This window comes from Talpa occidentalis, unplaced genomic scaffold (assembly GCF_014898055.3).
Source record: "Talpa occidentalis isolate TD23 unplaced genomic scaffold, MPIMG_talOcc4v2.1 talOcc4.9, whole genome shotgun sequence".
NCBI lineage: Eukaryota > Metazoa > Chordata > Mammalia > Eulipotyphla > Talpidae > Talpa > Talpa occidentalis.
In genome coordinates, this window is record NW_023605305.1 from 9111553 (window position 1) to 9131218 (window position 19666).

At 58.3% G+C, this 19666-nt stretch overlaps 1 protein-coding gene and 1 long non-coding RNA gene across 3 annotated transcripts in view; one reads left to right on the forward strand and one right to left on the reverse strand.

The window, feature by feature from the left end:
- ARHGEF10L (Rho guanine nucleotide exchange factor 10 like) overlaps positions 1-19666 on the forward strand; it is a 114925-nt gene that overhangs the window by 40820 nt on the left and 54439 nt on the right. Inside the window, exons 5-10 of one of the 2 annotated variants that reach the window (XM_037500671.2) lie at positions 2243-2334; positions 3759-3842; positions 7974-8146; positions 12588-12704; positions 15415-15523; positions 18002-18108. In XM_037500671.2, coding sequence (XP_037356568.1) covers positions 2243-2334; positions 3759-3842; positions 7974-8146; positions 12588-12704; positions 15415-15523; positions 18002-18108 — 682 coding nt within the window. The remainder of the gene's footprint in view (positions 1-2242; positions 2335-3758; positions 3843-7973; positions 8147-12587; positions 12705-15414; positions 15524-18001; positions 18109-19666) is intronic. The other variant, XM_037500673.2, reaches the window with a different exon arrangement.
- Positions 11561-15734, reverse strand: LOC129145200 (uncharacterized). Its single transcript, XR_008550396.1, has 3 exons — positions 15624-15734; positions 12487-12608; positions 11561-11595 (listed from the first exon to the last, which is right to left on the reverse strand). It is a non-coding gene; the product is annotated as an uncharacterized LOC129145200 (long non-coding RNA).

Genomic DNA, 19666 nt, shown 5'->3' on the forward strand with positions numbered 1-19666 from the left:
ATAATTGGCCTCTTACTGCTCTTGATGGCTCTTTGCTTATCGGGAACCTTTGTGGAGGCCCCAGAGTGAGTGTTTGCACAGGAGCATTGACTTTCCTGGCAGCAGCTGGGAGTGGCAGCCAAATGGCTGGGTGCAGGTTGGGCAGTGGCCTCGGTGGGCAGCTGAAGGGACTAGGAGGGAGGACGCACTTCCAGACTCCTTTCTCTCTCTGCCCTCTAGGCACATGCACCCTGAGCACACAGCTCCCCTGCCTTAGACACATCCCTGACCTGGGGGACCCGCCCCCCCTCCTCCACCTGGGAAACACTTGCCCCAGAGCCAGTGCAGAGAGCCAGGCATTGCAGCCAGATCAGATCTTTAAATCGCAGCTCTGCCACCTGCTGGCCAGGTGACTTGGGGCAGTGGACTTGCCTATTGGGAGCTTCATTTTCCTCACCTGTGAAATGGTGACCTCAGGAGGGTGAACCTCAAGCTTCCAGGACACTGCTGGCAGACACCAGCAGGCCACAGGCCGGGGCGGGGCCTTCTCTAGCCAAGCCTGCCTAAGACTCCTCTGCCCAGGGCCACCACTCTCTTCTCTGGGGATCCTGGTCTGTGTGCTTGTCTCAGCCAGGGAGGTGGCGGGGGTGCGCAGGAGCTGGACTGCTCTAAGCTATGTGGTACCCCACCCCCATCTCCAAGCCCAGGACGCCTGGGCCAGTCAGTACCTGGGGTGCCTGCTCCCTGGACCTCTGAGCCCAGGCTGGCTTTTCCGGCCGTGCAGGTGGCTTAGACCTTTGCTGTGCTTTATGGTGGCCGCCAGCCACATGTAGCTATTTAAAAGTCAATTACTACTTAAAAATAAATATAACCAAAAATTAGGTGTGTTGTGTTTTGGTCATGCTCAACCAGGAGGCTCATGTTGCAGCCTCTCTGGCTTTCATAGTGTCATGAAGTATTTCCAGATCCTTTGTGGAGCTGCCTGGCTCGCCCAGGGCTGTCCAGCCCCCTGGTGTCACTCTCAGAGTTTATCCAGGGCCTTCGCGTGCTCTCTGGTTGACCTGCTCCGCAGCCTTGGGGCTGAGTGTTACCACTTCTCTTGAATGGAGACTTGAAGTTGCCACCATCTTGGTACCCAGAGCTATTTCTTCCCTCACTTAAAAAAAACATGAAACATCTGGCTACGTCCTGTGAGGCTCGGGGTCTCATGCTGCAGCAGGTCTGTGATGTAGGTGAATTTTTTAAAAAAAGATTTATTTATGCATATAAGAACAGGGGTACAGGCCAGAGGTGTAGGGGGTGGTGAGAGGATTCACCAGAGACAAAGTGGGGAACAGAACAGGCAAATTGACTGAAATACACTGCTGAAGGGAGCAGTGGGCGAGACAGGAGAGGTCTGCTGCGCCATGTGGGTTGCTCCCTGGCTGGGGATCGAACTCATGCTGCAGAGGCTGCGGATAACTTTATAGGTTGCTTCTTAGCCCTTTGTGCCACTGGGGAGGCCCTGTAGGTGAATATTTTAATGTGAGTTTCCGGCTTCCACGTGGCACAGTGGGAAGAACACAGCTTTGCAGGGGGGGAGCGACTCTGGGTGAGTAACTGAGTCTCTGTGAGCCTCGGTCTCTTCATCTGCAGAATGGGCAGCAGTGCCCCCTCCTGTGCCATCTTGCAGAGTACAGTGTGCAGTCTCGTGACTGGACTGGGGCCTTGGGCTTGGGTGAGACAGCACCGAGGCGAGGGCCCTTCCTGCTGCTCTCTGCCTGCCCTAGGCCTTCCCCTCTGCCTCTAGCTCTGGTCCTTGCCAGTGTCTCTCAGCCCCACCCATCCTCAAATGTGTGGTGGGACTGATTCTGCCTCCCATGCGTGGCCTCTTCACGTTTGCCCATCCTTGTCTCTCTCAAGCGTCCGGTGCCCCCGCCCGAGACTCTACTTGCATGGGGGGGTGGGGGATGGAGAGCACCCCCGAGTCTGCCCTGGCCCGGAGTGCCCTTGATCCTCCTCACCAGGACTCCGTGGTGTTCCTGCTCTTGTGAAGCCTCATATCAACCTTCCAGTGCCTTCTAAAGATGGGGAAACTGAGGAGAAAGGGGCCTGTCCTAGTCCAGCCCCCCTGACTGATGGCTTTGGGGGCCGCTGCTCCAGCCCCTCAGCCGCCCTTGCCCATGCGAGGTGCCCTCCACCCTGGTGCACCCTCCATCCTGGCCCTTGGGCTCGCTGGTGGCTCCCCTCCCTGCCTGCTCACCTGTGCTGTTCTGGCCTGCAGGGTACTGCCTGTGCTGAGCAACGGGGATGCTGGGGATGCAGCTTTCTCTGGGGTCCAGCGCTCCAGCTGGAGGCGGAAGAGCTCCCGCCGCAGTAAGTAACCCCTGTCCTTGGGCCCAGGCGGGGACTGCTAGGACAATGACCTCAGAGCCCTCGCTGAGCTGAGGGGCCATCCTCACCGGGGGGTGGGGGGGGTGGGGGTGGGGGTGAGGAGTGGGTGGGGGTGGGTGGGTGGGGTGGGTGATGGGTGGGGGTGGGAGGAGGTGGGTGTGGGGGGGTGGGGGGTGGGTAGTGGGTGGGGGTGGGTGGGGGCATGGCGGCGGCTCGGGGGGAGGTGGTGGCATCCACCCTGGAGTGGTGCCCCGTTTGCAGCACAGTGAAAGCTGTGCCCGGGAGCAGAGACAGGCTCTTGAGACACTTAGGGAGCCCCTGCAGCAGCTGGGCCAGGCAGGGTGGTGGGTGACTGGTGATTGGACCAGGTCCCTTGTTGGAGCAGAAGCAGACAGCATGCAGGACGGGTGCCAGGATGGGGAGGTGGCAGCTCTGAGACACAGGAATCCTGCAGGCAGAGGGCGGGGGAGTGGGGCCGGTAGGGGAGCAGGCAGAGAGGCTGTTGTGCAGGAGCCCAAGGATCAGCCTGGCCCCAGGGAGCAGCCATTTTCCACAGGCAGCAGGGGGCCGTGAGGCACGCGATATGGCCACCTTTGCCTTGCAGTTCAATTTCTCCTAGGTGGGCTGGAGCCGGCAGGGACGCTGTCCTGGAACAGGAGTCTGCTTGTGGATCAGGGGCCTGGGGAGGGGTGGGCTGGCCTGAGAGCCACACGGGAGGCAGAATTCACATGGGCATGGAGAGGGGTTGGGGGCGAGGCCCTGAGGGTCCTGGAAGCATCACATTTTGGACAGTGGGGACTTCACAGTCCATCTGGTTCCTTGTCTTCCCTCACCTGCGGGTGAGGACAGCTCCTGTCAGTGGAGGGGGCTGGTTTCTGAGCCCAGAGATGGAGCACACAGTCTGCGGGGAGACTCCTTGGCTTGTCCCCATTGGCACCGCTGGCGTGGGCAGGATGGGCACTCTGCCACACTCCATCCAGGGAATGTCAGGGATGCAGGTGCTCATTTGCCAGCTGAGTTTTGGGGACTCTCCTTAGCCCCACTTTTCAAATCCACCCTGCCCCCCACTGCCATTCTCTATACTCACTAGGGCTGCTTTGCCCTCACCCATGGGGGCAGCTGGCTCCTTCTGGGGGGAGTCTGGAGACCTGGACCACTGAGCATGCTGGTGCCATGAGTCAGACAGGCAGGCAGCTGTGGGTAGCGGGGGGAGGCAGGGGTCTGCTGAGGTCACTGGGAGAGTCTGCGGGGCCCTGATAATGGCTGATGGGTCTCCCCGGAACTGGCCTAATCACCAGGATGCTGAGGAGGGAGGTGCTGCCAGTGCTGCCCTGAGGTCAGCCTGGCAGCCGCCAGCTGCCGGGGCCGCCACAGCCTGGCTCCTGCTCTTCCACCTCTTTCCTCAGTCGACCGGTTCACATTCCCTGCCCTGGAAGAAGATGTGATTTATGACGACGTCCCCTGTGAGAACCTGGATGCCCATCAGCCCGGTATGGCCTCTTCCCAGCTTCTCTGGGGACCCAGGGGTGGGGCCAGGGGGCTTTCGGGTCTCCTTCCACTTCTTGCCCAGGCACCACCCAGCTCCTCCTCCTTGTCTTTATAAAGTGAGTCAGTCATGCAGGGGGTGTGTGGGGGCTGGAGAGCGTGGCCGGGCTGGGGAGGGGCCAGGGCTCCTTGTCTTTGATTTCTCCTCAGGAATATGGGTGAATGATTGGGTTCCCCAAGTGTCAGGGGAAATGACAATTTCCTTTCACCAAAGGGTGAAGCAGAGAAAGCTTGAGAAAGCTAGTGCCCTGCCGGCACTGAGAAGGGGTGAGAGCTGCTCCCAGGAGGGGATGTCTAACAGCAGCCCACGGCAAGGGCCGCTTTGCCTGCTCACACCGGGCCAGCGACTCTGCCTGTGTTGTCCCAGATGGGTCTTGTCATGTCTGTGTGTCTCTCCAAAGCTTTGACTTGGGGTCTTATGCCCTCATTTCATAGGCCAGGACTGGAACTCAAACCTGGGTGGTCCTGACTAAGTACAGTGCTCTGCCCCTTCCCCAGGAGGATGCGGGCAGCCTTTCACGACAGAACAGCAGCTCACTCTCACTGTTCAGTCAGCCCTGTGAGGTTGGCGGGGCTTGAGACTCCAGTTGATGGTCACATCAGAGGTTAAGCCACCAGCCCCAGACAGCACAGCCAGGACTTGAGTGGACATCTGCTTGACTCCGCTCTTTCTACTATACCATCCTGCCTACTTTCAGGGCTCCCCACCTTCTGGGGGAAACAACCCCTGCTTATGCCTGGCTCCTAGTGTGATGGGGTGGCTGTGAGCATCCTGGGGTTTATGAGGGCCGAGATGGGAGAGACACACAGACATGACAAGACCCATGGGCTCCCAGAGCCCCAAGCCTGACTGACCCAGGCCCAGCGATATGGCCATCCCTTTAGCAAGCCCTGGATGAGTCTGGAGCATAGTTCCCTGCCAATCGATCATTTGAATCCTGGGAACAGTGGGGAGAAGACACGGTGTGCTGGGAGGCGATGGGGTCTCCCAGGAAGGTCCCAGAGCTGGGAGAGCTGAGTGGCCTGTTGTTGGGTCCCTCGGGGCTATTTTCCCATGGAATCAAATCAAGGATCTTGTTCCCAGTCTTTGCATGTCCCCAGGGTCTGGCCATGTGGCATGTCCCTGCCTTCCTAACACTTACCCCAAGGCAAGGTGGTTAAGAGCTGGGGCCGGGACTCAGCTCTGAGCCTGCAAATCCTGCAGGGCTCAGGGGAGAGCGGAGTGTGGCTCTGACTGGCCTCACTTGGAATTACGCCCAGCACGGCGTGGGCTCATGTCCACATGGACTGGTGTGGGCTCAGCGTGGCCTTGGGGGCGAGGGTATCGGCTGAGGTGGGAGCCACACATGCCAGTGGACACACCATCCGGGGCTCAATTCTGGGCTCTGCTGTCAGTGGGGACAGGGTTCTGGGCCCTTGGGACTGGCCTCTCTCCTATAATACCAGTATCAGGGGAACGATTGGGGTCAGAATGGGGGGGTTGCAATTGTATGGGGAATATAAAAATAAAATGTATTATAAGAACTTAAAAAAAAAAAAAAGAAAAGAAAAAGAAAAATACCGGATGGTCTCACTCATAGCAGAAATCTAGAAAACTTAAATAAGGGACCAGGCAAATGAATAACTATAAGAAAGTGAAAATCAAAATCAACAAAAAACTATGAACCAGAGACACTTTTTGGGGGGTGGGGGCCAGGAGGGGAGGGATTGGGGTCAGAATGTGGGGGTTGCAATTGTATGGGGAATATAAAAATAAAATTTATTATTTAAAAAAAAAAGAGGTAAAAATAAAGAACCAGACCAAAAAAAAAATAACCAAGATGAAAATGGATATTTTGTTCAAAAATGAAAACGTGTAAAAATATGCAAAATAAAATAAAATAAAAATAATAAAGAATAATAAAAAAAAATAAAACCAGTATCACCCTGATGTCACGTGACTTGGGGAACACCAATAGCTCCCTCCTTAAGGTGTTGAGGCTTCCCTGGGAACTACTGTAAGGTGCTGAGCAGTTGGGGGGGGGCTTGTGAAAGTGGGGTTGTGACCGCCCTCGAGCATTCTGAAGCTCGAGACCCTGGGAGTAGGGGCAGAGGACCAGGAACCCGTGATTCTCCGGAAGCTGAGGATTTGGCATTTGGGTCCACCACAGGCTCAGGAATCTAGTGACATAGATGCCCTGGACAGAATATTCTAATTGGGCTCAGGGTGGCTGTCAGGGTGGCGGGACCTTTTGAAGGCTGTGTGGTGAGTGGATGGAGCTGGGCTAGGGGCCCGCAGCCACCTCCCCACGCATGGTCTCACCATGGGCCAGCCCTGTTTTCTTATCTGTCTGATTGGAGGGTGTGATGTTTTGCACCTGCTCACCCCACAGGGCCTCAGGGAGAACTGGCAGGCAGAAGTGGCACTTAGGAGTAGGGGGCCGGGGAGGCTGGTGCAGGCTGATCTCGAGGTGTTGCTGTGGCCCTTCCTTTTGCTCGTGGGTCACAGGGTCTCCCTTGCAGTAACAGAATGATCAGCCTGGCCTTGTAAAAGTCACAACCTGGGTCACAGCTGCTCAACTCCCTGGAGACATTAGTCACTATTATCTTTTGCTTAAAAATAACCTCGTGCTCCCTCATCCTGGGACCCGAGGCTCCAGCTAAGCCTCAGTGCCTCTGCTTTGTGGTTTGGCTGAGTCTCTCAGGCCTTCCTCCACCCCACTCAAGCCCCCCTCCTCTCTTGGGGGGTGGGTATGACGAGGGGGACTCTTGGTCAGCGTGATAACCCCTGAGCACACCAGAGTCCCCACAAGTGGGGGCCAGCCACTCTTGGCCCAGCACCCTCAATGTGCCAGGCTCTCTGCCAAGAGATTTTTGTTCATACTTTATTTGTTTGACCTTTCAGTGTATTATCCCCATTTCGCAGCGAGATCTCCAGTAACCAAAGTTCTCGCCCAGTGGCTTACATGGGTTTGGCCTGAGCAGATTATTTATTTATTTTTGAGCACATTAAAAACAAAAACATAAAATCCTCCCCCAGCACCAGGTTTCTTCTGTGTTGACAAGGGCGTCCGGCCGGCCACATTCTGGGGCCCAGCCTCCCTGGGATGAGGTCTGCTGTCTGGTCCCCTCAGGTGACGGGAGCAGGTGAGGCGGGGCCTCTCCCGGTGGTGGAGCCGGGCCCTGCCCTCTGGCCCCAGCGCCTTGACCAGCGCACACCCGGGAAGCTGCGTCTCACCCAGACTTGACTGGGACCCCAAGAGTGGCCCTGCCCCTTTTCAGTTCAAGGCATTTCCTGTGGGTCTCTGGGCCAGGTGCGCCCCCTGCTGGACCATTGTGGACCCACACTGGGAACTTGGACTTGGGGTGAGGAGTTCAGATTCCTTGAATGAGCCCCATGTTCTGTGTTTCAGCCTGGAAGATGCTGAGGCCAGAGTCAAAGGCCCGAGTCAGGACTTGGGCCTAGGTTTTATCTTTCCCACTAAGAAAATGCAAGGAGGGCCTCCCCAGTGGCGCAGCGGTTGAGCGCTGGGTTGCGAAGGTGCCCGCAGCCTCTGCAGCACCGGTTCGATCCCCGGCTGCTCCCTGGCCACCGGAGGAGGGTCCCACATGGCGCGCAGACCTCTCCTGCCACCCGCTGCTCCCCTCAGCAGTGTACTTCGGTCCTTCTGCCTGCTCTGCTCCCCGCTCTGGCTCTGGTGAATTCTCTCACCCTCCCGCGCTTCTGACTGTACCCAGTGCTTGTATAAATAAACAAATAAATCTTAAAAAAAAAGAAAAAAAGCTTAATAAATTAAAAAAAATTTATAAAAAAAAAAAAGAAAATGCAAGGAGGCGCCGAAGGAGCATCGAGCTCCCCGAAAAATAACGTGAAGGTGGGAGGCAGTGACGGAGCCTGTGGTGGGCCTGGTGCATTCTGGCTCTTCTCCCTTTTCGCGTGTCCTCCTCACTCTGATCCTGTGTTGTCTCCGCTTTATGGATGAGGAGGCAGCGCTGGGGCCCCGGGGCCCTGCCGTGCCCTCCCCACCTGCCCACCTCAGAAACTGGGTCAGGTGGGCTTTGCCAGGCCTCCACTCACAGCCCTGTCCCTTGGCCAGGAGGGGTGGAGCGGAGCCTGCTCTACGAGGACGTGCAGCGGGACGGGGTGCCCCGGGAGCCCGAGGACCTCGGCTGGAGCTCCAGCGAGTTTGAGAGCTACAGCGAGGACTCGGGGGAGGAGGCCAAGCCCGAGGCAGAGCCCGCCAAGCACCGCGTGTCCTTCCAGCCTAAGGTGAGGAGGGGGCAGCTCCAGCTGGAGACCCCCAGGGAGGGGGAGGTCGGGTGGTGAGGGCCAGGCCCGAGGCCTGCATCTAAACACCAGTGTTCCCAGGCGTGTGTGGTAAGAGGGACAAGTGTCCTAGGGAACCCCAAAATAGGAGATGACCCACCGGCATTGCAGTTGGTATGAAAAGCCCTAAACTTGGGGTGGGGGGCTTGGTGCCTGGTACAGGTGTTCCCCCCACCCCATTCTTACGGTGGAAACTGGGGGTTGATCCTGCTGCCCGGGGGCTCAGTTCTGGTTTCAGAATCCCAGTCAACGCTCTGCTCCAGGCAGCCCCGTGGACTGATCGGCACTTGGGTCAAGTCAGCTTGACCTCCATGGCCTGCGGGGCGTGTTCTCACACCAGCCCTAGCCTCGCCCAGCCCTTTCCCCGCTCGGGCAGCGGAGGCCGCTGTGGACTGCCCTCCCCCCTGGGGGCTTCTTGCCAAGGCCTTCCGCGCACTGGTTTCTTCTGGTGTTTCTGCCTGGAACAGGTTCGTTCTGCTGATTTCATGGAGGGAGCCAAGAGAACAGAGAGGATGGACTGTCTGGCTCCTCCTGTCCTGTGACAGCTGGCTCCTCTCCTTTGTTCTAGAGAAGCCACCAGAAGGCAGACTCTGTCCATGCTGAGCTTTGGGATTTAATGGGAGCAGCTTCTTACAGACTCTGCCCGGCCAGAGGTGACTGAGTCCCTCTCCGGTTCCTTCGAAAAGACTCAGACGGGCCGCTGGGCTCAACCTGTGGCCACGCCTGCTCTCCAGGCCTGGGCTGGGGTTGTGGGACCTCGGAGTCTTCCTTAGTGCCTCCTGCATGTTTCTGAGTCTGGGGATCCCCTGTGGGAGAGGGTTGCTGGCCAGAGCAGCACCCACCCCTAAGAGTCTCAGACAGGCTTTCTTCAGACCAAGTCAGGCTCCCCCAGTTCTTGGGGGACACAGGTGAACAGGTTTCTCCTGAACCCTGGTCTCCTCATGGCTGGGCCTGCACTGACCAGGCTGTGGAAATGGCCTTGACATCTTGCCAGTGAAAAGTTAGGCATCTCTGACACCTACTGTGCGTCCAGCCCACAGCTTAGGGTGTGGCCTGGGGTGCCCGGGAACAGGAAGCCCTCACCCAGGCTCAGCTGACCTTTGTGGTCTAGGAGCAGATACTGTTTGGGCAAATAGCAATCTATCAGAAGCAAAGGGAAAATACCTTTTTGTCAACACGAGTACCGTGGCTGCAGGCCCGTCCCGGGTGGGATGTGGTGGTACTGGCCAGAGGACTCTTCTGAGAGGCAAGCTGGGTGCTACGATGCAGCGCCCAGCAGGGATGGGAAAGGTGCCTGAACTTGCTCTGTCCTCGAAGGGCAGAGTGTACTGCTTTATGGGGGAAGGGGAGGTTTGGTTTTGTAGCCACTGTGTGCCCTGGCAGGCTCTCCACATGAGGGCAGGGCAGCCTCGTCTCAGCCCAGCTCTGGACAGCGTGGTCAGGGGCACTCCAGGCCCTCGGGGCAGCCCTTGTTGTCAGCCTCTGGTTGTCCCTCCTCATCCCCCACGGCCACCCTTCCAGGCCCTACCTTCTTGCTAGGGACCTGGAGGGAGTACTCGGCCCCTCTCAGGCCAGGAGGCATGGAGATGCGGGGTTTCCCCAAGGCTGGCCCCCAGACTGACAGGGGTGTTGGCATTGCGTGGGAAGCTGGTGAGGTCACAGTTGTCAGTTCCCCACTCCCAGGCACTTAGGTTCAGAGTTGGGGTGGGGCCCCACAACCCACTTTTAACTGGGAGAAATGCTGGGCTGTCCTCTGCATGGCCTGACCCCAGGCTGGGTCTCTGGGGGATGCTCATGAGCTTCAGTCCCTCACACCCCCTGGCTGGACACTGTGGACTCTTCCTTTGCAGACAGTGTGGCCATGGGCAAGGGGTTCTCACCACGAGAACTTCTCTGGCCATGGCCTTCCTGTCCCCCAACAACTAGCTCCAGGGAGATAGGCTGTGGAGGGACCTTTCCTCTGGCACCTGCCTCTGCCCGGGAAACCCTGTTGAGCCTGTCTACACCTCTGCCCTCCTGAGCTGCTGAGGGCACCTGCTCTCACGCCTGCACTGTCGCACCTGCATGTCTCGGGGCCACGCTGCTCAGCTGTGTGTTCTCTGTGCTGTGGGGCGCTGGGCAGCAGAGGTCTGGGGAGATGTTTTGTACTATCTCGAGTCTGATGGGGCCCCTGCACCCTGCCCAGCTATAAGAGAACTAGCAGAGCCTCTCCTTCAGATGTCTGGAGAGGCCAGCCCTTGGGGAGCCATTCTGGTCAAAGAAAGTGACCAAGGGGTCTGCAGAGGAACCTCAGAAGCACCTGCCCCAGGTAGAAGCAGGAGCAGGGGCTTTTTTCCCTTAGCTGTAGAATGCATGGGTCCATTGTGCTCTTCCACTTTCTGGTTGTGACCTCTTCATGATCAAGGTCACCATCATCCAGCTGGCCAAGGCACTGGGCTGATCTGACCAAGCCTTGTTCACACCCCTGCTTTGATCAGACTGGTCTCAAAGTGGACCTGGAGCCTCATTCTTCTGCCCCTTCGGGAGGCAGAGGGGCGTCCAGAGGGCTAGGGGCCTCCTGATTTTATGTGTCATTCTGGTTTGCACGTGAAACAGGACTCAATACAAACCCCAAACTCCAGGTTTTGTGAGGTCTCAATGACTCTCAGAAGAATCCCTGTTTTGCTGCTGCTTTACATAACGATAGTGAAGATGTGCCTCGTGTGCCTAGTGTGCAAAGCAGCTTTATTTACTTTCCCTAATATCCGAGAGGCCTGTTATTTGCATTGAATTGTTGATCAGAGAACCAGCCACAGAAACTCAGAGAGGTTAAATGATGAGGTTGGGGTAACACAAGCCAGTCAGTGGTGGAGCTGCACATCAACATCATGTGTGATTTGAAAGAAAATACCTCTTTCAGCAATCATCTGTGGATCCATCACCCATCCATCGTCCGTCCGTTCGTCCATCCGTCCGTCCATCCATCCATCCATCCATCTGTCCCTTCCCCCCCTCCTTCCTCCATCCACTTCCTTCCCTCTCTCCAACACTCCACCCAACCAATTAGTCATCCGTCAACAATGTGGAACACTTATTATCTGAAAGCCAGCACAATAATAGCTTCCACTTTTTGAATACTAGCTAAGCCCCGGGCTTCCCATAGACCGTTCATTTAATTTTCTCAGGAACTCGATGAGGTGGTTATTATTATGGCACTTTACCACTGAGGAAGCTGTAACTCAGGGAAGCAAAGAGGCTTTTCCAGCCAGTGAGCGGGGAGCTGCGTTCTGAATGTCGGCCCGTCTGCCCCAGACTCGTGCTCTTGAACTTGCTACTTGTTGCCTCTCTCCAAGTAGAGCCCGTCTTGGTCTTCTGGATGCTGTACCAAGTGTCACTGTTGCTCACACATACTCCTGTAAATGCCTGTTCGTCCACCCTCCTTCTTCCTGGAGAGTTTCTAAGCTGTTACCCCCCCCCATCCTACCCGCCCTCCCCTCCTCCCTGCTTCTGTCTGTCTAGTCATTCACTCCTCCTTCTAGGAATGTGCTAGAATCACTCGTCCGAGCTCACAATGGTGTGTATCTCCTCCCAGCTTCCCATTCAGTGATCTCATGCTGGTAGCTTGAGACTGGCCAGTGTGGGCGCAATCACACCATGGAAATGCTGCGGAACAGGGCTCTTTCTCCTGGAAACCCCGTGGTTAAATACTTAGGAGCACCGCTTCTGTCCACCCACCAACCCATCTGTCCCTTTATTCATTTATCTGACAGTCTATTCATCCATCCATTTACCCTGCTTTATAGTCACCCAGCTACATGTTTCCATTTACTTGCTATTTCATGCACCAATGCATGCGGGCATCCGTCCACCCACCTGCCCATGAGCCTGTTCCACTGCCCATGTGTCTGTCACATTCATCCATTTTCACCCCCATCTTTATGCGTCACCCACACATCCGTTCATCCCCTCACTCACCCATCCTGCCTGTCCATCCACTTGCCACCCATCCAACCATCTCACAAACTTGCAGAGAACCTTTTGTGTCCCAAGTCCCATGTGGGCTGTGGGATGAGGGGGCGACCAAGATGCAGCCCCTGACTGTGCAGTGTTCCCCATCCCCGAGAGAGGGGCCCGGGCTGTTCCCATCCTATCCGAGCAGCAGGATCCTCCACTGCCACGCCCCCGCCCCGAGCTGCCTGGCGCGCTGCGGCTGGGTGCTGCTGGCGCCGCCTCCACACAGGAGCCCGCCCGGACTGCCGCTCGGCTCCAGATCCCACCTGTCCCTGTGGTCCATGCCGCCTTACCTGAGTCTCCTTTTTCCTCTGTTGTCCATGTTTTGTCTCCTCCCTGTCCCGCCTGCTCCTCTCACCTGCTCTCCTTCTGCCTGGCTGCTTGGGGGCTCCAGCTTTCTCCAGACCTGACCAGGCTCAAGGAGAGATACGCCAGGACTAAGAGAGACATCTTGGCATTAAGAGTTGGGGGGAGAGACATGCAGGAGCTGAAGCACAAGTACGATTGTAAGGTATTGTCTGTCTGTCCCTCCCTGGTCCTGGGTGGGGGCCCCAAAGGGCCTTCTCTGCTGCTCCTGGGGCTGCAGCAGTGGCCTGAGCCTCCAGCTCACTTCCGAGCTGACTTTCACGTCTGTGCTGGGACGGGTAGATGCTCCAGGCCAGCTTGCTCCTTGCCACGAGCTGGCTACTCTTGCTCTGCCCACCCCCAAGTCACCTTCGCTGTCTGCAAGAATTCCTGGGTGGGTTTCAAACTTTAGGGGCCTTAGAATGACCTGGGAAGCTTTGGAAAATCCTGACTCCTGAACTTTCTGGAGATGCTGATTCCGTCGATCAGTGCCCAGGCATCTGCATATGTAGCAGCTACCGTGGGTGGCTTTGGGTTATACTTTGACAAATGTGAACACTGGTGCTGTTGGCCCTTCCCCCCTCTCTGGGCTATTCAGAAAGATCCAGAGTAAGGAAGTCTGTGGGAGAAATTGCAGCCCCTTCTGCTAGATGCTCCTGACTTCTGCAAACGATATCAACAGCAGTAGCTTCTGTTAATTGATCATGAGTGGGAGCTACAGGCTCTGGAGTCCCGCAGGCCAGGGTTTGAATCCTACTACCTGCTCGTGGTGCGATCCCGGGCAGGCCTCTTGACCTCTCTGAGCCTCGGTTTCCTTGCCTGTGAAATGGGAGTGTCAGGGGTCCCAGCCCCCAGGGTGGATGTGAGGACCGGACAGTTCAGGGCTGCACTTGCACAGCCTGGGAGCTCAGTGTTGGGTGAGCCTTTTCATTCCCAGGTCACCCCGGGGCCGGGGGGCAGCCATCTTCCTGCTGTCATTCAGCACTAGAGAGGCTGGTGGGTAAGATGATGGCTGGTGGTCATTCCTGCCGTCAGTGGCAGGGCCCACAGAGGCCAATGGGGTGCCCAGACCTGCAGCACCGCCCATCTCAGCAGAAACTGAGGCCTCCCAGGAGGGAAAGAGGCACTTTATAGGCTGGGAGGCCCTGTACAGACCCCCACTTCCCAGAGTGCTCTGACCTGGCGGGGGTAGGTTTGACTTAGGAAGCTGAGGTCAGAGAGAAGCAGGGGCCTGTGGAGGAGGGCAGAGTGCAGGAGGGCGCCTGCCGGTGTGTCCTCCACCTGAAAGCAGGGTGACTCAGGGACACCTGTAGTGCTCACCTGCTGTTTCTTTTTGTCCAGAAAAATGCAAAGAGCAGGCACTCTGATGGGTGTTTGAGGGTTTGTAGGAGGGTCCCACTGACGGCTTCCAGCCAGGCTAGCACCCGGGCTCTGGGACAGAGGTTTCCAGTCCAGGGCTTGTGACCCCACGCCCGAGAGGGTGAGCATCTCTGTGCAGTTTCTGGGGTCAGCACCTGTTCCTCTTCTTAGATTCTCAAAGGTATTTATGACTGCCCCTCGCACCCACTCTCCCCCAAAAAGCCATGAATCACTGCTCTACATTGCACCACTAGATGCAGGGGGTGATACTTCCCTTTCCCTCCTGCTGGTTGTTTCCAGAAAGCCAGCCTTGTTCCTGAAAGCCTCCACCCTGTCCCCAGCCCAGTGCCCACTGGGTTTTCATCCAGCCTCCCCTGTCCACACTCCCAGCATGTGCCCAGGTCCTCATGCTGGGGACCTAGGCCTTGTTTGGATGAAGGCGACAGTGAGACCAGAGACCCCCAGAGAACTTTGGGCAGGAGACGTGTTCCTTGAACTGCACTGTCCATCTGCAGAGCCGAGTGGCTGTTTAAATGAAAGATAATGAAATACGACCAGGACTTCGGGTCCTCGGTCTCACTGGCCACTTTTCGAGTGCCCAATGGTTACCCTTGGCCAGCGGCCACTGGCGTGGGCACACAGGTGGCGAGCACATCCATCCTTGCAGAGAATTCTGTGGGAGAGCACTGACCGCGGGTGGAGAAGATGCCAGGGCTGGGCTGGGAGCGAGGGGGCCAAAGGGTGAGTTAGAGGGCAGCGGTCTGTTTGGAGGCTGGGGCCTCCCCACCACTCAGGGCCCCCCACCCGGCATGCCGTCCCTTGAGCCTCACATTCTGCTTAGCTTGCTTTGCCTGTGCCCTGGCTCCTCCTGCCCAGAGGAAGCCGCACCCTGCTCCTGGCAGCTCAGCCTTCCCCCTTTCCTGGGCAGAGACAGTAAGAAACCTGGCTATTTGGGGGGCTGGGAAGGGGGTTCCTCCCTCAGGTTCAGTGGATGGGAAGGGGGTGGCCACCTCCTTTTAGTTGCCCCTGAAGTAACCACCAACCTTTGTGGCGTTAGTCCCACTGTGAGGGTGCTTCCCAGCCCTGGGCTGAGTCCTCACAGAGGCGGTTGTGGCATCTCAGTGAGGAAACTGAGGCTGAGGGAGAGTGAGACTTGTCCAGGGTCCCCCCGCCGGGGCGTGGTGAGCAGGGCCCAGACTCCAGGCCTGCAGCCTTCTGCAGAGTCACATTTCCTCCTTAGCTGACACCTAAAGCCAGTTAGGACCGCCCCCTGCCCCTCAGGAGGGTTCTCAAAGGAGATCCCTGGGGTGTGGACACCCCTTCTCGGGCCCCCCTCCAGGAGGTCCCTGGCAGCACTGCCTGCTGCCCCTGGTGACCGCTGCTGCCCATCTTTCCAGGAGGGAGTGGACTGAGGTCGGGGTCTGGGGTCCGGTGGGAGGCCTGGGTGGGGTTGGGCCCTCGTGGCAGGTGTCCCAGAGCCTCTCTTGAGTCTCTGATGAGCCTCTGCTTTTGCCCAGATGACCCAGCTCATGAAGGCCGCCAAGAGCGGGACCAAGGACGGGCTGGAGAAGACCAGGATCGCTGTCATGCGCAAAGTGTCCTTTCTGCACCGGAAGGATGTCCTTGGTAAGGCTGTCAGACAGGGCAGGGGGCGGGTCTGGGGCTCAGCCCTGTGACGGCGTGGGGGGGGGTGTGTGGAGGGGGAGGGCAAGGCTCCATTCCTCACCCCGGCGGTCATTCTGTGCGCCTCTGGCAGTGGGGTGCTCAAGTGTTCGGCCGGGCCCAGCCTCTTCACACTTGCAGGCACAGCCTGTCTTTTTTGGGAAGGTGGGCCCCCCTTGAGTGTCCCTGCCTTTGTTGGCTCCCCAAGAGTGCTCCCGCTCACTCCTCCGCCCATCTCTCCCCCAGCCACTGTGACCCGGGCCTGCTGGGTGCCGCCCGTGCTGGCATTTCCTCCGGGAGCTGCTGGCAGGGGAGGGGGCACCCGCGTATAAGAGGAAATGACTGTGCAGCCGTGCGTCGCCTAGCGACGGGGCTCACTCTGAGAAACGCGTCGGTGGGCGAGTTTGTCTCGTGAACATCACAGGGTGTCATCACACACACCTGGACGTAGGGTCACTTCTGCCACATCTCAGCCATTGACAGGGACTCCTGTCGTGCGTGCGACAACGTCGCATGTTTCAGCTTGGCGGAAACCACGCGACAGACGACAAGTGGGAGTCGCCAGGGCCCTGCTGGGACGCGGAGGGGAGAGCATGGAATGAAAGGCCAGGGAAGGGCTGAGAGGAGGAGGCCCAGGTCAGCTGGGCAGTGGGGATCAGCCGCTCTGGGGGTGGGGTGGCGGTGCATGCAAAGGCCTGGAGGTGGGAGAGTAGATGCCCAGGGGGTGCTTTTCATGATGGTCAACATTCCTGGAGCGTCTGTCGTGTCCCAGGCGCTCCTCAGGGCTCTCCAGTTCCTTCCTTAGTTCTTGGAAACATCACCCAGGTGCAGGGGACGGTCCTATTCCCAAGGGAACGAGGGGACAGGTGCAGAGTGGACCGGGGACCCGCCTGGGGACCTGCAGGCATGGGTGGGGTGGGAACAGATGAGATCAGGCCTCTTGCAAAGGTGGGGACCTGAACCAGGAGAGGGCCCCGGAGGACAACCCTTGTGTCCTCTTGGAAAGTTATATGTGTTACCCTCTGTGCCTCAGTTTCCTCATCTGTACAGTGGGGCTAATCTGGCATCTGCCTCAAGGACAGGGCGAGGGTAACCAGCTGGCACAGTTCCGGGCTCCCCGTGGCAGCACCAGGCCCGGGGGGGTCCACTCAGTGGCACTGCTCAGTGCTGGATGGTGCCTTGCTGCCCTGGCGCAGGTTTCGGCTCCCGGCCATGTGACCTTCACGGTCCTTCTCTTAGAACTGTGGACTCCTCTTCTGCAACAGGGGTTGAACCCCACCTCTGCATGCTGTTCTAATCCTTTGGGGTTCACTGGCCCCGGATGAGGGAGGGGACAGGCCGAGGAGTCATTCGTAGCAGAGTGGCAGGGAGGAGTGGCCGGGGGCAGGCTGCTGGCTGGGAACTGTCTCTGGTCATCATTCCCACCCCTAGGCCGGCCAGGCAGCCAGTGGGGCTCTCCCCGGCCCTGTCCACCCCCCGCAACCCGGATCCTTTCCTAAAGTGACCCTCCCACCAACGGCGTTATTAATAGCTGCGGCCGGCTCAAGTCACTGGCCAAGAATGTTAGCCAGTGGCTCAGGGGGGAAGAGGAAGCCACGGGGCCGGCGGCTGGGGTGGGTGCGGAGTGATGCCCGGGGTGCCATGTGGGCCAGGCAGGAGGGCCCTCAGTACCCTCACCCCCCTGCGGTCGTGCGCTGCCCCTCCTCCTCCTCCTCTTCTGTCTCCTGCTCAGGTAAGGGCCTGCCCGGTGTCCCTGTCCCCTGTCCCTTTGGCGTCACTGCCACTTCTTTTTTCTCGCCCGGCTTCCTCACAGCACCCACTTCCTGCCTTTGCCACCTTTGGGTCTCAGGGTCAGGAGCAGCAGCAGCCCGTCTTCCTGGGCCCGTGTCTCTCTCGTGGGGGCCAGAACCCTGCTGGGCCAGACTCCTGCCCTGCCCACCTCTCGCTCTCTCTGCCTGAGCCTGTGTCTGTGCCCTTCTGTTCTCATCTGAGACCGGCCCCCAACCCCCATCCTGAGCACGCAGCAGTTGAGCTTTTTCCCTTTGGGATTTTTGCATTGTTTTCTTTGAAATATGAAACATAAAGTCAAACAGACCTGTTTTTCTCGGGGTTTACCCCCCCACCCCTGTTTCGAGTGTCCAGAAGAAAACTATTTTTAGTGCCTGGTGCTGGGGACATGGGCGGCCTGGCCTGCAGCAGCCAGAGCGGAGGGTCTGAGCAGGCCTGTCTGGGGAGCCGGCCCAGCATGCTGCTCTGTGCGGCTCGCTCACTCACTGGCTGGCTCACGCTGTCTGTGGACCATTCCAGAGAGCGTGGCAGCCAATGTGAGGAGCAGCCTGTGCCCTGCGTGGCCCTGGGGGCTGCCCATCCCTGGGACCTGGGTCTGAGCGGGTGTGTGGCCCTGACCTTGCCTGTGTCGCCAGCATGTGTCTGACTTTCCAGGTGACTCGGAGGAGGAGGACATGGGGCTCCTGGAGGTCAGCGTTACGGACATCAAGCCCCCAGCCCCGGAGCTGGGCCCCATGCCCGAGGGCCTGAGTCCTCAGCAGGTCTGTGGGAGCAGCAGGGTGGGTGGGGGTGTTTTGGGGAAGGTCCAGCTTACAACCTGGTACCATGCACATGTGGGTCTTGAAGGGAAAGTGACAATCAGAGACTCTTGGCTGGGGGCTTCCTGGGGTCGCTCCCAGCCAGCAGCTTAGGCCTTCCCTGTTGGGCCCTGCTGTTCCATGCTGTAGTGGGGGTGTGGGGCCCCAGTATTTGGAGCTCTGGCTTTGCACCTCCATGGCAACTAGAGAACCCCTATTGAGCAGTTTGAACTGAAGGTGGTGTGGGGAGAAGGGGCTGTGCTAGCCAGAGGGCTGAGCAGCCCTGAGCTAATGCAGCTCAGGAAGACCCTGGAGAGAGTGGGGTGCCCGTCCACTGTCACCTTGGGACTCAGGGTCCCCACGGAGCTGGGGCTGTGGGGGCAAGGACTCCCTCCTCCCAGAGTGTCATGTCACTGTCAGGACAGCTCTGCTGTGGGACCTGGGCCTGGTCACCTTTGCTTCCCTTTCATCTCACTGCCCTAGCTTGAAGTGGGGTGAGAGACCCCCCCCTCGCTACCCCCTGCTGTGAGGACATGGGATCAACAGGCTCAGTGAGAGGATTGGCCGGTTTCCTATTGGCAGAAAATCCTGATGTTTGGCCTCTGGAGGCTAGGGGTTGTGGCTGCACTGGCCGGAGCGGAGGAGGCGGCCCCTGTCTCAGGGCACCTGTGCAGTCTGTCCACCTGCTTCCTTTACCTGCCTGACCCCTGACCCCTCCCCATGGCAGGGGTCACTGTTGGGGCAGAGTCAGGCTTCCAGCTCAAGGTCCTGGGCCTCTCAGGCTCTCCTGTGGGGGGTTGCTGGGGGTCTCTGGAGCCTTTTGCATTTCTTGGATCAGACATACAGTTACTCCAGCCACCGTCTTAGCCAACACGACTTTTCTCCCTCCCAGGGGCATTTTGTAATGCCTGGCAATGTTTTCTGTCATAACTGGCAGTTGCTACTGGCAATGAGATTAGGGGCCAAGCATGCTACTAAAACCCCACAGTGCACAGGATACCCCCACGACAGAATCACCTGGCCCCAAATGGCAACTTGCTGGGTAGAGAACTGTGTGGGCACAGCTTGGGGCCCAGGGATCCTGATGGTGCTGCCATGTGTGGGGCGGCCTAAGGGCCTGGGGCCTGTGGGTCGTGGCAGGGAAGAGGGGAGGTTGGGCACCATGTGCCAGAGGTGGAAAAGGTAGTGGAGGAGAGTGGGGAATAGTGGTGCTGATGGACACTCTCAGGCAGAGCAGGGATCAGTCACCCTCCTGCCCTGGAGCCAGGTGGACAGCTCTCCCTGGGGACTCCCTCATCAGATGAGCTCTGTCAATAGAACCACCTGAGAGACTTTATACCCCCTCCCCCATACCTGAGCTGCACCCCATGCCAGTCCGATCAGAATGTCAGAGAGGGAGCCGGATGGTAGGATTTTTTAAAGGTGTCCACTTGACTCCAACATCCAGCCGGGTTTGCCGGCCCTCCAGGGCAGGGGTTGCAAGTCCCATGCTGGTCGACAGGGGCTGGCCAGGTTCTCTCTG